At 52.1% G+C, this 15,691-nt stretch overlaps 7 protein-coding genes across 7 annotated transcripts; 5 read left to right on the top strand and 2 right to left on the bottom strand.

Annotated features, from left to right (window-relative positions):
• Positions 1-2,208, top strand: ALT_1152 (putative metalloreductase transmembrane component; the record flags this gene model as incomplete). Its single annotated transcript, XM_033561476.2, has 1 exon — positions 1-2,208. The coding sequence occupies one exon, from the start codon at positions 1-3 to the stop codon at positions 2,206-2,208; it is 2,208 nt and encodes a 735-aa protein (XP_033417367.2).
• A 444-nt stretch (positions 2,209-2,652) lies between these two features.
• Positions 2,653-3,792, bottom strand: ALT_1151 (GNAT family N-acetyltransferase; the record flags this gene model as incomplete). The annotated part of the gene is made up of 1 exon (XM_033561477.2): positions 2,653-3,792. The coding sequence occupies one exon, from the start codon at positions 3,790-3,792 to the stop codon at positions 2,653-2,655; it is 1,140 nt and encodes a 379-aa protein (XP_033417368.2).
• Positions 3,793-4,752: 960 nt separating this feature from the next.
• ALT_1150 (SGF11 family protein) lies at positions 4,753-5,873 on the top strand (the record flags this gene model as incomplete). Its single annotated transcript, XM_033561478.2, has 2 exons — positions 4,753-4,890; positions 4,968-5,873. The coding sequence occupies 2 exons, from the start codon at positions 4,753-4,755 to the stop codon at positions 5,871-5,873; spliced, it is 1,044 nt and encodes a 347-aa protein (XP_033417369.1).
• A 717-nt stretch (positions 5,874-6,590) lies between these two features.
• On the top strand, positions 6,591-8,186 carry ALT_1149 (C2HC5-type zinc finger protein; the record flags this gene model as incomplete). The annotated part of the gene is made up of 1 exon (XM_033561479.2): positions 6,591-8,186. One exon carries the CDS (start codon positions 6,591-6,593, stop codon positions 8,184-8,186), a length of 1,596 nt encoding a protein of 531 aa, XP_033417370.2.
• Positions 8,187-9,155: 969 nt separating this feature from the next.
• ALT_1148 (cytochrome P450) lies at positions 9,156-10,865 on the top strand (the record flags this gene model as incomplete). The annotated part of the gene is made up of 3 exons (XM_033561480.2): positions 9,156-9,233; positions 9,318-9,920; positions 9,975-10,865. 3 exons carry the CDS (start codon positions 9,156-9,158, stop codon positions 10,863-10,865), a joined length of 1,572 nt encoding a protein of 523 aa, XP_033417371.2.
• Positions 10,866-11,215: 350 nt separating this feature from the next.
• ALT_1147 (Mpv17/PMP22 family protein) lies at positions 11,216-11,992 on the top strand (the record flags this gene model as incomplete). Its single annotated transcript, XM_033561481.2, has 3 exons — positions 11,216-11,311; positions 11,370-11,777; positions 11,840-11,992. The coding sequence occupies 3 exons, from the start codon at positions 11,216-11,218 to the stop codon at positions 11,990-11,992; spliced, it is 657 nt and encodes a 218-aa protein (XP_033417372.2).
• Positions 11,993-12,216: 224 nt separating this feature from the next.
• On the bottom strand, positions 12,217-14,562 carry ALT_1146 (MDR family MFS transporter; the record flags this gene model as incomplete). The annotated part of the gene is made up of 4 exons (XM_033561482.2): positions 12,217-12,864; positions 12,927-13,733; positions 13,801-14,212; positions 14,540-14,562. 4 exons carry the CDS (start codon positions 14,560-14,562, stop codon positions 12,217-12,219), a joined length of 1,890 nt encoding a protein of 629 aa, XP_033417373.2.
• Positions 14,563-15,691: the final 1,129 nt, after the last annotated feature.

Raw genomic sequence — 15,691 nt, 5'->3', positions numbered from 1 at the left:
ATGCAGGTAAAGTGGGATATAGTGGCTTCACTGGCGAAGCGTATCATTATTCCTACGACAGCCTCTACCACCCCTGCTGAAGTCGCAGAGCGTCAACGAGACCCATGGTCTCAATCGGGCAAATATGGCCAAGGTTGGGTCTACTTCTCCATTGTCCTACTCGCTCTTGCAACCATCATTCGGTTCTACCATGTTTGGACCGATAAAATGAGAATCGCATTGTACAAGGAAGATCTGGCGGACGCAACGCAGGGCAATTCTCCCCAAGACGAGTATGAGCTTCCAAGTGCCGCCACCGACAGCTCCACTGCACAGTTCTTTCCAGCCCGTGGCCCTCTACCCGGGGTCAAGAAGCAGCAGTCGTCGATCTCAACCATTGCTCCGTTGAATAATACAGTTGCCTTCTTGCGATGGATATTCTACCGGCCTCTCCCAGTGCTGCGGATTGGGACGCTGCGCATCGTTTTTCCGTCGCTGGGAGCTTCTGCTGTCATGCTCGCAGCGTTGGTCTTCGTAACGCTCTACTCTTTCGTACCGCAGCCGCTGTACTACTCATCTATTACCATTGGATCTCCGCCGTTGGCCATTCGCGCCGGCATGATCGCCGTAGCCATGGTGCCTTGGATTGTCGCACTCAGTACTAGGGCAAATTTCATCAGCATGCTTACTGGTTTCGGTCATGAACGTCTTAACGTGCTCCATCGGTGGGCAGGCTACCTGTGTCTGTTTTTGAGTTTGGTACACACAATTCCATTCTTCGTCACGCCGATCTGGGAGGATGGGGCTCTCATATGGTACCAACAATACCTTCCGCGCAACGTTTGGGTCTACGGGACAGGTCTGGCTGCGCTGGTGCCGCTGGTATTCCTATGTATCCATTCACTCCCCGCGCTTCGAAGACGGATGTACGAGCTCTTCCTGTTCATCCACATGCCGGTCTCGCTCGTCTTTGTTGCCATGCTTTTCTGGCACTGTAAGAACTTTTTGGCGTCGTGGAACTATTTGTGGGCCACCATCGCCATCTGGGTTCTGTCGTACGGTGTGCGACTCTTTTATCTCAATTGGACGAACCCTTTTCGCATGTCTTTCATGATAGGAGAGGAGTCAGCAGTGACCATCCTCCCTCATAATGCCATCAAGGTAACCGTTGCCACCACGATGCGATGGAAACCAGGCCAATACGTCTATCTCCGCATGCCCGGCATTTCCCTTCTCGGTCGACATCCTTTCACGATTGCGTCCTTGTGCAGTGATGACTTTCCCTCAGAGTACGGGGAAAACTACCGCGACCTCGCCCTCGTCTTCCGTCCCTTTGGCGGCTTCACACGAAAGGTTTTGCTGAAGGCCTTTGAGTACGGGCCGTACAAGACGTGGACAGCGTTCCTAGAAGGTCCCTACGGAGGCATGCGACGGGAAATGGCCGCCTTCGACGACGTGATCTTCTTCGCTGGCGGGAGTGGTATCACGGCGATTGCGAGCCAACTGTTGGATTTGATCAAGAAGATGCGTGACGGGAAAGCTGTCACGAAGCGGGTCCGCGTAATCTGGGCTCTGAGAAGCCCGGAGGCTATCGAGTGGTTCCGAGAAGAATTGAGGATTTGCAGAGAACATGCGCCCCCAAACACGGTGCACTGCCATTTCTTCCTCACGGGACTGACGGAAGACGACTCCGGGCAGCAGCCTGGCCATGACATCGTCCAGGAAAAGATATACAACATGCTTTCCGGCATGGATAAGCGGAACTCGGCATACATCCGCGAAGAAGCCGCCGGCGATCTCGAGCGCGAAAAGGAGCTCCGTCGCGAAAATGAAGACGCTATCACGTCCTTGCCCCGAATCTACACCTCCCCCGTCATTGGCAGTCGGCACTTTACATCGTTGCCCGGTTTGCAGATGAACCCTGGCAATGTTCCTTTTGACTTTGGATTCTCGAACACCCCTTCTCCACCGCAGAAATCGACGCCTAGGTTTGCGTCACTTCCCTTGCAGAGACGGGATGGCTGGCGAATCGACCATGCCCGACCAGATATCCCGCGCATGCTCACAGAATACTCGCAGACATTTGGCCGCCGGACCTGCGTCTTTGTCTGCGGGCCTCCGAACATGCGGATTGAGGTCACGAAAACCGTGGCGCGGCTCCAGCAGCAGTTGATGATGGATCCGCGTAGAGATGAAATCTTCCTGCATGCCGAGAACTACAATATATGAGAGATGGAACGAGACGAGCTAATGACTGTAATTAGCGAAGTACCCCGCTGGACACAGCGAAGTTAATATCCGCGTTTTTTGTTCTTGTGTTTGCAACGCATCTCTGAGACATCGCACTGTTCGAGTCTTGCTTGTACATTCATTCTGATATAGTTGCGTTCATTCTGTAAATACAGCACTTCATGAACATGAAATATAAGGCTCTGTACAGAGTCTCGGAAGCGAAATGGATGCGAGATATGTACTTCTAAGCCCAAAGGTCAATCTACAGAGCACGCAACTAACGTCTGTGCCTGCGTCTATAGCTCGTCAAAACAGTTTCTCATAAAGGCAGGGTATCCGGGACGGCAAAACAAATGCTGAAAATATAGACAAAAAATCACGCAATGAAAGCAATGAAAGCAATGAAAGCAGTGAAGAGAATGCAGAGAGGAATGCGTCGGCTCAATGTCTCTGGGGCTCATCGTCTGCCTTCCGTTTCCTTGGGGGGCCATCATCCCCCTCCAGGATCCTGGACTCCGTAAACTGGACTCCTTGGGCATCCGGGTCATCGCTATCCTCAGCCTCGACTTTCTCCCAATCGTCATCTTCCTCTTGGCCCTTGGCATCATTCTGCACAGGCCGAGTCTCCTCTGAGTCGTTCTGAGGGGCTCCGTCTGCGTCGCCATCATCGTCACTCCATCGCAGAACCAGTTTGACGATTTTCGCTCCAGAAGGCTTCAGTCGCCGGTAGTAGTTCTCCACCAAGCCCTGTTCGACCTGAAATCCTCGAGCAATGTACCATCTCAGACCCTCCTCGTTGGCTTCATGGACGTGCGCCGTGACGGTGCGGATGTTGTAATGTTTCACCAGCTCTGATACATTGTAAGAAGAAAAGGATGAGGAAGAAGATGAAGTCGAAGGCGAGGGCGGAGAAGCAAAGAGTATAGAATTGAGCAGGGAGGCCGCAACCCCACAGCCTCGATACGGGGAGAGCAGATGGAGAGTCTGGATATAGAGACTCGTTGGCTCCGACTTCTGCGAATGAGACCTCGTTTCAGTCCCTACGGGCAGGCGCTCAAGTCGGCACCTGATGCCTCCAATAACTTTGTCCGTACCTGTGCTTGCTCCTAAGCTCGACGCGGCGGGTGACGGGGTGGTAGACGGTGCCGCGGCTACGGGGTGATCATGGTAGATCGCGACGCGCGAAACCGACGCGATGACGGGGTCGGTGATTGTCGCCGTGTAGAATGAGTTGGGATAGCGGATAGGTAGGAGGAGACCCGTGATGCGAGTCAACGAGGGGATATGCGCGGTGCTGACTGGGTCGATGGTAACGTGGGGATGGGGAGTCTGGTAGCCTGGGGAGATGGCATGAGGGTACGCGGGAGGTTGGAATGAGGGATCCCTCGCCGCTGGCGGTTTAAGACGCGACGCTATATTTGGTGTAGCAGAAGAGCTCGAGGACTGTGGAAGAACTAGTGAGGGAGGCTGCATAGGAGGTCTGCTGTGTCTGGGGGAGGGGGACGACGCGGGAGGGGAGAGGGGTGGAGAAGTGGGCGCTTTGCTGGACTGATGCGCCTTTGCAAAGAACTGATATGCCATGGCGGAGAAAGTCAAAGTCTACTGGAAGTAGCAGATTAAGCAGTCATGAGGAGCAGAAACTGAGTAGGCAGCACAGTTGGACCGAAGAGACAGACGCAAACAGCAGTGCTGGAACTTTGCAACTGTTAAGTGTTGTAACACTGGAACCGCGCGGAGATGCGATAAGATAAGATCGACTTTAGCCGGTCGGCGGAGACTTGCGAGAGCCAGAGACACTGAGACTGAGATTTGTCCTCCGAAGAGTGACGAGCCAGCCTCCAGTTTTTACAGAAGGAGTTGCTCTCGCTGGTGGTGGAGTTATCTTGTGTTTCTCTTGTCGATCCATCCACTATTAATGCAGTCAATCTACTCGCGAGTGTGAGGTAAGTGGTCATTCCCCGTCCGGAGTCTTGTGGCGCGATCTGTTCAGTCAACTGACGGTCTCCCTGCCTTTGGCGTTCGGCCTCCACAGCACGAGTATTATTCAGTTGGCCATTTCTCAGTACTCCCTCCGAATGTCCTCACCTGGTCAATAATACAAATGGACAATAGCGTTTGTTTCTATTGTGCTGCTCTCTCTTGAGTCCCCACTCGCAATCGTCCAAGTCGACCCGACCTCTATCCGCTTGGGGTATGTATCGCTTCAACAATCCACATCTATTCGGCGCATTGTCCGATTCGATCGCATTGACAGCTCAGAGATCACAATAGGCGATACATGGAATTGCTTTCTATTCAGAGGATTCTTCCGTCAACGTGTGGGTTCGGTCACAACACATTGCTGGGAAGCGGTGTCGTAACAATAGGCTATTGAGGTTAGTTGCGTTCGAACCTCTGCCTGCTTCTGGTCTTTCTATACATTGGAACAGTTTGATTTCCATGTTTTGTCAAGCTGTCTCGCTTCATTGCATTCCTGCTTTTCGGTTCTCCGTCATTGCTGTGATCCTTCTTTTTATACCATCTCCGGATCTCTACGCAAACATGGCCGCAGAACTTATCCCAGATTTTGTCCTTTCATCTAACAACTCTGAAACAGAAGATCACTTGGCCAAGATGGGTGATTCGAAAGGAACAGAAGCTGAGGGGAGTTCCCCGCCTTCAGGAACCATCGCGAAGTTGGTAAGCTGGCTCCTCCTTCTCTCTACTTGCTGTTTCCCGACGATGGTGCCTCGGAGCGCATTAGCTGACCAGGTCAGACCTGCGACATTCTCAATGAGACATTCTACAACATCATCCATGATATCGTTGCTCAAGTTCATCGCGATGAAAAGCTCGCTCGCATGCGCTCCGCAGTGGTTGTTGCCAGACAGAAAGCCGAAGAAGAAGTAGCCAGGCGTCGCGAAGATGCAGGCGGCAAGGCTACGGGATCCGTGGATTCAGAAGACCTCAAGGACATCCGAGTAGAAACGGATGGTGCGGTGTTCGAGGACGGCAAGGTCTTTCTCAAAGGCAATCCTCTCCAGACAACAAAGGAAATTATCTGTCCTGATTGTCGCTTGCCACGTCTGCTATATCCAGTAACCGGAGTCGGCGCTCGTCCGCCTCCAGATCCGTATCGCGAATACTGTCAGAATCAGCCACTGATCACAAAACCTGGACACGATGTGCACGGAAATCCCTTCGCTACGGACAAATTGAACCCAAAGAAGAAAAAGCAGACTAATGCTTCCAATACTCCCGCGTCCAGCCCTCCAACCACTCCTGATAGCTCTTTCAATAAGACCCAGGAGAAGGTGTCATATCCCACTGTGAAATGTCCCAACTGTCCGAGATACTTTGTGGTGACACGAGTTGCTCAGCATCTGGACCGTTGCATGGGTTTATCGGGTCGACAGACCAACCGTAACAAAACGCCCATGGAGAATGGCAACGGCTCTCCAAGCACTGGACCTCCGAAGCGTCCACTGGCGGATGATGACGCACCACCGACTTTGACAAAAAAGAAGAAGCTCAACACACACAAAAAGCTATCTGGAAAGAAACCACCCCTACCTCCAAGCAGCAAACTGAGAAACGGTCTGACCCCTGATATGGCTGCAGCCGCAGATGCGGCGGCCTCTGGGGATGTTGACATCAAACGTGAAGCCAAGGACAACGCATGAGCTTATCATCCTGTCTGGCCACCTTGACCTTACTTTTTCTGGATTTTGCAAGGTCACTTACTTTGAGGATGAACCCTCTGAACATAATCTCCATCCAAAGTTCTATTTCCCTTTGTCCTTAACGATATTGACGTAAATATTGGGCATCAGAAGGCGTCAACAGGAACCTGCTCTGATACTTTAAACATGCCGGGCTGAACGATTTGGGACATATTTGGCGCCCTTTCTCTTTCTTTCTGTTGCTTTCTTCTGTCTCATTTGTGGCTTCTTTTACTTTGGGATATTTGTTTTTCTTTGCTTGTCCGACCAGTTAGTCGTCGGCATAGACGATGGAGCACTGATATGTACAATAGCCTGGCAACACCAGCCTGCTCCTCGATAGCGCCCGCATGGAACATTGCTTGTGATTTATCAAGTGACCTCTTCAAGTAGTTGACTCGCCCAGGTCATAAATAGAGACAGCGGCTTTGTACTTCTTGATCATAACATTTGTGCACCCACCGAGTGCGGAGTCTAGAATCAGCTCCAAGCTGAAGCGGATATTGCCGCAAGATGTGCGGACCCGCATAAACCCACCGTCGATGCGCTTATCGAATCTCGTCATACCTCGCCTCATTTCTGACCGTTCAGTCTTAATTGGCATGAAGGTACACGCGTCACTCATTTTATTTTCAATAAACCTCTTCTGAGCTTCTCCTCTGAGTCCGCGCGCAGAACATGAGTAACTCAAACCTCGTCGCGTGGGCAGTGCCCCGCCTGGCCCATCTCTTGCCACTGGACGAGGAGTCGTTGACACAGATTATCACTTACTCTGCCGGTCTTCCAAAGGAAGAAGGTGCCGAGCATCTCAAAAACCTCCTCGGCGACTCCCCCGCAGCCTTTGAATTCATCGCCTCCTTCAGCGCCCGACGAGACCAAAACCAGACGCAACCCCCAGCTCGAGGCGGGGAAGAGCAATCCGCAGCGGCCGACGCATACACCACTGACAATGTGAATTCTGGGACAAGAGCCGGAGCCAAGAGGGGCAAAAAGGCCAAAGCGCCTCTTCACAGCGCAGGACCCGTACGCAGGCCTGAGAATTTCGGGAATGTGGTGGGAGGTTATAGGAAGGAGGATCAGGATGAGGATTACATGTCAGCTGGACCTTCTCGGCAGGCGAGACAGGATACAGCTGCTTTACGGCCAAAGGGTTCAGCATCTTCGCTACAGGCTCCGCATCGGCAGAACGCTTTGTCCTCGCTTGAGTCGTCCGCCGCGTCGTCACGTACGCAATCCCCCGCGCCCCGGTCGTCGGGTACTCCTAAGAACCCACCGTCCGCATCGGGACCGGTGCTCTCAGATCTCCTGCCCAACGTCAAGTCGAAAGCTGCCAAGTCATCCTCCCGACAACCGGGAGGCGGGGGCTCATCTAAAGGAGCGCTTACAACGAACAACATCTCCGACCTGACGGCCGCGATTGCCGCTCTTGAAGTCTCTACGAATCCGACCTTAGGCGGTGGTCGGCAGAAATGCAATTGCTACGCTACAATCCACCCGCTCTTCGAACCGGCCCCGAACTGCCTGAACTGCGGTAAGATCATCTGCTCCCTCGAAGGTCTCCAGCCATGCTCGTTCTGCGGGACGCCGCTCCTATCAAACGAAGAAGTGCAGAGTATGATCCGGGAGCTGCGCGCGGAGCGCGGACAGGAGAAGATGCGGGCTCACAATGAAAGTGTCCACCGGGAGGGTGGGCCAGGCCCGACTCCCGTGGGAAACAGCAAGCTTGACGCGGCCAAGGCGCACCGTGATAAGCTACTTCAGTTCCAGGCGCAGAACGCCAAACGCACGCGGGTTGTGGATGAGGCTGCGGATTTCGAAACGCCGAATGTGGCGTCTACGCTGTGGATGAGCCCGGCCCAGCGGGCGTTGGCGCTGAAGAAACAGCAGCGGATACTCCGGGAGATGGAGGAACAGGCGCGGCCGGAGTGGGAGAAGAAGAAGACTGTCATGAGTTTGGATATCAAAGGAGGTCGCGTGACTCGAGTGTATCAATCTGCCCCGCCTGCGCAGTCGAGCTCGGCCGCGGAGGAGAAAGAGGAGGACGTCGAGGATGTGTCGCACGAAGAGTCGAAACCAAGTGGCGGCGAAGCTTTCAGTCGGAACCCACTACTCGCAGCTGGCGGGCTGCTACGGCCCGTTTGGAAGGCTGCAGACAAGCAGGCAGAAGGGGCGGCTACAAAAGAACGCAAGCAGACATGGCGGCGTGTCCAGGACGACAATGATGACAATGAACAATGGATTCTCGATGGTGGTTTGCACGGTTATACCACTTAGCTTCTGAATATCACCCTATCACCTATCACCTTCACCCATGTGGAATCAAATCCTCGTCTGCACGGCAGAAATCGGGCATGCCTCGAACTGTCTGCACGTCGGCAGAGATTGCGTACACATCCTCCATTTACTACTTTGCCAATCCTCAGCCGATAACGGCGACTTGGCCGCACCCAGCATAAAGTGCGACGTCCCCGCGCGATTTCTGTTTAGCGGTATACTGATGGAGTAGTTTTGCGCAATTTCTCCGCGTCTATTGTTGCCAAATACCCGCATTTGCTCCGCGGCCCACTTCAGTGGTGGTGAGGGTCTTCTATAATCCAGCTGAGGTCGGATAGCAGCGGGTGTCTTCAGAATGAGTAGTGGATACGGTCTCCTCAAGCCGAGTTACTTCTGGTAGGATATAGTGCACCATTCAGTGGTGACTGAGACTACTGTCGGTATTAGCCTGATGAGATGAATAGAAGCCTGTTCGCATGGTAAATATGAATGCACCGATACCCCTGAATCTCCGTAAACCCTGTACACTTGTCTACATTGCATACTTAAGCTTAAATCTGCGGGTGTATGACGTACTGTACAACAGCAGTCGACAGAGAGAACACATAATTCCTGCACATCCCCTTGCTATAAATATCTTAGTCGTTGGTAATAATTCCATGCAACTTACTCTTATCATTGTCAGCAGTCCGTAAACGATGACCGCATGGATGGCGGAAGTACGACCGCATCTAACCGAGCCAGCGTAAAGATATAAAGAACCCTTTGGCTGGACATTCGAAGAGAGATCATGCGCACTTAGAGGAATCCTACCTCTACCTTGGTCGAATTTCCCCATTTCATCACTATTCTAGCTCCATCTTTTGCGGGGAAAGTGGGAAGACCCAACTCGGTTGAGCTCGGCTAGCATCGGAGGTTGCAGTCGTCGGCATCATCATTCATCATTGTTTCATCTGCTGCTTGGAAATCATGCTAGTTCAACCATTATTGGAGAATTTGTCTGTTTGGGGGGCGGTGCAAGGGATTCTGTCTCTCCTTGGGGTTTTGGTAAGTCATCTACCTCTAGTCGCCGGAGTAATATGCATGTTATGCTATGATCATGGGTACCAGCGCTGACAATCTCGGGCGCAGACAGTAGCGTATATCACGTACAATCGATTCTTCCACCCGTTACGCTCTATTCCCGGACCCTTCCTCGCTTCCATAACCCCCTGGGTACAACTCTACCACGGTCTGAAAGGCGACCGACACCTATGGCTTCACCGTTTGCATGAGAAATACGGCTCCCATGTCCGGGCAGCACCCAATTTCGTCTCCATCAACACGGACCGTGGCCTGCACGACATCTACGGCCATGGCAAGCGGCTCCGCAAGGCCAATTTCTACAATGCCTTCCCCGCCATCAAGGGCGTGTACAACACGCACAATGCAATCGACAAGGCGATGCACGGGCGCAAGCGGCGCGTGCTCAGCCAGGCTTTCTCGGATCAGGCGCTGAAGAGCATGGAGGATGTGATGCTGCTGCATGTGCGGCAGCTCTGCGGAATTCTGAGTGGTGGGCTCGAGGGAAAGGGCGAGAAGGGCACGATTTTCAACATGGGAGATTGGTTTAGCTATCTGACCTATGATGTGATGGGGGAGCTGTGCTTTGGGAAGAGCTTTGATATGTTGATCTCTACCGGACGGCGGAAATTGATTGAGCTTGTGGATCGCGCTGCCAACCGGCACTATGTGGTATGTCCCTTTTTCTCCTCTGGTATTTTCTTGCACAGAAACTGACGAAGTCAGTGCGGATTGTGGATGCCGCTCGACACCTGGCACCTGGACCAGATCTTCATCCACAAGTTGACCAACGACCGATGGAACTTCATCATGAACTCCCGAATCGAAGCCAACGAGCGGGCCAAGGAACGGACGCAGGCCGGTCACGACGCCAAAAAGGACTTCTTCTACTACCTGCTCAACGCCAAGGACCCCGAAACCGGGAAGGGCCTGACGACGCCCGAGCTCTGGGGCGAGGCAAACGTCCTGATGATCGCCGGCAGCGACACGACATCCACCACGATGTCCGCGACGATCTTCTACCTGGTCCGCAACCCCCGCGCCATGGAATTGCTCCGCAAGGAGATCCGTGAGAACTTCTCCTCGGTCGAGGAGATCGTCACTGGCCCCAAGCTCAACGAGCTCGTCTACCTGAAGGCGTGCATCGACGAGGCAATGCGTCTGGCGCCTGCTGTCCCCGGCGCGCCCCCGCGCGAAGTCATGGAGGGCGGCGCCATGATCGATGGAGTTTTTCTGCCTCAGGGTACAGACTGCGGGACCCCGACGTACTCGATCCACCGGCAACCCGAGTACTACCGCGACCCCGAGGCGTATATCCCGGAGAGATGGATCGAGGGCGCGACGTGCCAGGCCGGCAACGAGTCATGGACGACCAGCAAGGAGGCCGTTGAGCTGGCGCGCAGGGCCTTCTGCCCCTTTAGCATCGGGCCGCGGGGGTGTATCGGGAAGAGCATGGCGTTCATGGAGATGCGGGTGACCATTGCGCGGTTGATGTTCCTGTTTGATTTTGAGCTGGCAGACCATAAGGGTGAGGATGGAAAGGGCCAGCTGGCTCTGGTGGATCATTTCACTAGCTCCAAGTACGGGCCGAATGTTATTGTCCGGAAGAGAGTGTGAACTTTGATGTGATACTCGGTTAATTGTAAATTGCATGAGCTATGACAATCAGCATTTGATCAGTATGAATATTATTGGCTTGACGATCACAGCTACAACGTAGATAGTCTACTGTCTAGTATAGACTACACGTAGTACAAACAAAAGACACGGTTGCCGCACGTGGCTTGGCCGCAGGATCGTGTGTTTATGCAATGTAACTCTAGCTGCTACTGCTAGCATATGCTAAAGCTAAACCACATGCAAGTCAAAGATCATCTCCTATCTATCTACAGACTCAATCAAAGCAACCTCCAAAACTTTGTCTATGTCTTAACCTGAGGAAACAATCACAGCATGCTATACCCAGAATGCCCTCCCCCCTAACAACGACCTTGATCCAATCCACCCTCCTAAACGCCCTCTCCAACATCCTCGCCCAAATAATCGCCCAGCATAAAAAAGACGTAAGCTTCCTCAATCTTCCTTAGTGTCAATGGCAATTCCTTAATAAATGGTTGGTAGGGCCCGTTCACACTCAACACCCTCGCCCTCCTCCAATTCCTCACCTACGCCATCATCATCGTCCCCATTAACTTCTCCTGGCAGAAGTACCTGGAGGCGAGATGGCCGGGGTTTCCGGCGAGGAGTAGGCGTAGGCCTGTTGCTACTGCCGCCGAGGCGAAGGCTGGCGCTGTTGTTGTGACGGTTGAGCCGGCGGATCTCCTCCCTGTTAAGGAGAAGGTGGAGGAGAAGCAGCGGGTATCTAGGTCACGATGGCGATGGCGCTCGCGCTCCGGGCTGGGTAATTTCCTAATGAAGTTCTTCCTTGATCAGACGGTTGGGTCGGTGATGAATATTCTCTTGTTTATTGTTTTGATTAATGTGCTGAAGGGCGTGGGGTGGAGGAGGATTGGGGAGTTGATCTATGAGGTACGTCTCTTTCATTTATAGGTTGTCTACATGCTTGTGAGGGGTGTTGATGTGATGAATAGGACTTTGGGCCGATCATGATTGCGCGGCTTAAGTATCGGCCTGTTGTGTCGGCGTTGTTGTATACGGTTGTTCCCGTGGAGAGGCGCGTGGTGTTTGGGAGTGCCTGTGGGGTTGTCTGGGGGATCTATTTAAGCTTATATGCTGCTGTATAGGCGTGAGATCATCATATAGAAGCATCTTTTAATTCATTATTAAACAAGTCATATTCACACATTAGAAGTTTGTCATCTGTGGGATAAACTAAGCGACAGGTCATCTAAAGACGGCAATAGACAGTCCGCCCTGCAAGCATGCCCCGACTCCCATGCTAAGGCCTGATCCATTTCAGCATAAGTCAAAAGTAATAGCAATCTATATTCACACAGCATTCCCAAACCTAAGCAGGGATTGCCTCGATCTTCTTCCCCTTCACAGAGAGCCACTGCACGGGAATCGCTCCGAATATCGAAACCGCCGACATGGCAACTGCAACATAGAACGACTCGGTGATGGCGTTGCTGTAGGCGACGAGGACTGCTGGTAGCACATCCTCGGAAACAACGTGCCGCAGCATGGTTGCACCAGTCCCTGCAACTTGTGCAGCATTGACACTCGGCGCCTCGATGGCCAGATTTTTGTACAGTTGGTTCTGGAAGACGTTCTGCCCGACTGAAACGAACAGCGCGCCTCCAAGAGATTGCGTGAACATCACGATCGACGTCGCGCTGGGGACATCCGCGTCTTGGACCGCAGTCTGCACCACAATCATCGCTTGCTGAAGTCCGACGCCAATCCCAATCCCAGTCAGGGCCTGGTACCCTATCCAAGCAGGATGGCCGGAGTCAACCTTCAGTGTCGATAGCAGACCAGCCCCGATCGTCATAAGTACCGACGAGATCAGCATGAAGGGCGTGTAGTAGCCAATTGTAGAAACCAGGAACCCAGAGAGGAGGGACATCAGAACTGTTCCAAGCAGCATGGGCAGATTCATGATACCAGATTTGGTTGCCGAGACGTCTTTGATGGCTTGGAACCAAATTGGAAGCTGTACAATCAAAAATCAGCCAATCTAGATCAACGGATAGCGAGTCAAATATGCACACGTACGTAGTAAACAAACAGCATGAACGCAGCCGATACAGCGAAGCTATAAATTGCAGCACCCCAGACATTACGGTTCTTCAATATTCGAGGAGGCACCGTAGCATTATCCTGCGCCCAATGCTGCCGAACCGCGAAGATCACGATCAGAACTGCGAACACGACGAAGAGAGCGATGATACGGGCATTGCCCCAATTGTACTTGGTGCCTCCCCATTGCAGAGCCAGTAGCATGCAGACGATGGCGGGGAAAAAGACAAAAAGACCTGGCAAGTCAAGCCGCGACAGCTGATCCTTGAGACCCGAATTATCCTTGTATGATTTTGGCGCCTTGAAAAACAGGAGGACGAAGAGCCAAGTCAACCCCCCGATAGGCAAGTTGATATAGAAACACCATCTCCAGGTGACATGGTCGGTAAAGGCACCACCCATCAGAGGCCCAGCCACACTGGAAATGCCATACATACCACCCAGCACACCAGTGTAGATTGGGCGCTTCTGCAGTGGCACGGACTGGGCGATAATCAGGATCGAACCGGTAAATAATCCAGCTGCACCCAAACCGGCTACCGCACGGCCAATGATCAGCGCGACAGAATTAGGAGCGACACCGCATATCAAAGATCCAATTTCGAAGATCGCTATGGCACTGAGATAGACCCATTTGGTCGAGTAGAACGTGTAGAACTTGCCGTATGGAAGCACCAGGGAGCAAGTGGTCAGCAAGTAGGCACTTCCATACCAACCGACATCATCCAAAGAGTTGAACTGATCTGTAATCTTGGGAATTGCCGTCGCCAGAATAGTATTGTCCTAGTAAAACGGTTGAAGTCAGTTAGCTTTTCTCGCACTGGAGAGTAAGATGCTCTAGAGTACGTACCAAAGACATGCAGAAAATCACAAGGCTGATACTGGTCATCACCAAGCCCAGCTTCCATGATTTCAGATATTCTGGCTCTTGTTTTTCATCCCCTTGGCGCTCGCTGTATTCCATATCCATTGCCTGGCTGTCACTGCGTCTCTCAGGAACAGGCGACTCGGGATATTCAAGCCCTGGGGAGGACTCCACTAGTGTGCTCTCCTTGTCGGATGATTGTCGTCTTCCTGGTGCGTGTAGGTCAGATGTGAGCTTTGTCTGTGAGCTATTTGGGCCACGCTCATGTGGCAAGTGGCTGCTCGCTGTGTTCTCCATGACGAGAGGGTAGGTATTAGAGTCCGATGTCGATGCCGACAGTAACTTGGAGCGACTGGAAATGAGTTGCTCCTGAAGAGGAACAGTAATCTCACTGATCCTAGATCAAAACATCAAGCCAAATGAAGGAAGCAAGGTCGACCCCAGGCGTGATATGAATCCACGCTGATCGACTTTGGACAAGGGAGCAGGTGGTGGCGTTTTGACTGCTTGGGCAAGTAATGGACAGATATTTGACTGTGTGAGCTGAAAAGGAGATAAAATCACTCTTAGCGCGTGGCAGAATACTGACGATGTTAAAGAGCAGGCGAGCGAGTAATGACTAAACGAGGATTGTTTGTGCAACCTGCCATTCACTGGCTGGCCAGTCCTTAGAGCACATCCAGGTACCTACCCTAATGCTATGGCCATAGCCTTACTTACATACCGGGAGTTATGCTCCTCGTCCATCCGGTATGGTACGTAAGCAAGTAGACAAAGAAGATTGCAATCAAGGAGGAGAGATGTACTGACGTGCTGCCAAGTATCCGACCAGGAGATGTATCCATCAAACAAAGGCATGCATTTGCCCAAAAGGGCAACTAATATCATCTAGTGCATTCACTCTCTGCCTTAAGGCTGGTGAATGACCGGATGACCAAACTCTCCTCCTCCGAGAGCAGTATGAATGTCAATCCTTAATCTAGATACCGGGTGATCCTTGCGCACATCCGAGTAAACAATGAAGCATTCCAAAAGTGGCTCCGTGTCTCAAGGACGCGTCAACATGTACTCTCTCCCTATGTTACATTCATCTCCAGTTCCCGAGCATGAACTGGCTCTTCTAAGTCGGACTCTAAAATTGCCGAGAGTCCGGGACAAATCATCTCAAGCACCTGTAGGAAACTAGTTGTCTCCATCGATTAGGTTCTAACAGGTGCCATATGCAGATCAACGCACCTCCAACCACTGTACAGTGTACACTTTGAGTCTAGAGGCAATAGTCCAAAACGCAGACAAACGCCTAATAGGCACAAAGATACTCTTTGCTTTTTCCATTGCTGATCATCCAAGGCTACCTACACAGGAGCCTGAAGTTCCCAAGGGCCAACAACCACATATGCATCAGCTCCCCATCAGACATGATACAGTGCACCGGCAAGAATGGGACATATTCACCTCCATATCCATATCCTTATCCCTCTAATGCATTTCACTCCACACATGATAATCAAGCAAAACTGCCCTGTTTCCATGATCATCCCTTGAGATCGACACCACCAAGCTCTAGTTCGGCCCCCCTTGCTTGTGGCTTAGTCTAGGGCTGAGACGTGTATTTATGATTCGGTGCCACCAGACAAACACATCAGACGAGCGTATTAGAGGCTAGACTACCTAGATAAAGGCTCAAAATTCTGTCCACTGTTATCATCGAAGATTTGTGCTTGTTTGCTTTATCTAATCTTGGGTCTTAAGAGGGTTATTGTACGTGGCGATAGACTTTGTGGAATATTATGCCAAAGCTAATGTGCGATTTGAAGAGAATGAAGGTTGAGGAGTAGGTACGTGGCCCGTACCCGATACAGGCTGCAGTATGCAT

The sequence above is a fragment of the Aspergillus lentulus genome (assembly GCF_001445615.1).
Source record: "Aspergillus lentulus DNA, contig: Alt01, strain: IFM 54703, whole genome shotgun sequence".
NCBI lineage: Eukaryota > Fungi > Ascomycota > Eurotiomycetes > Eurotiales > Aspergillaceae > Aspergillus > Aspergillus lentulus.
This window is presented reverse-complemented; position numbering and strand designations above follow the sequence as displayed.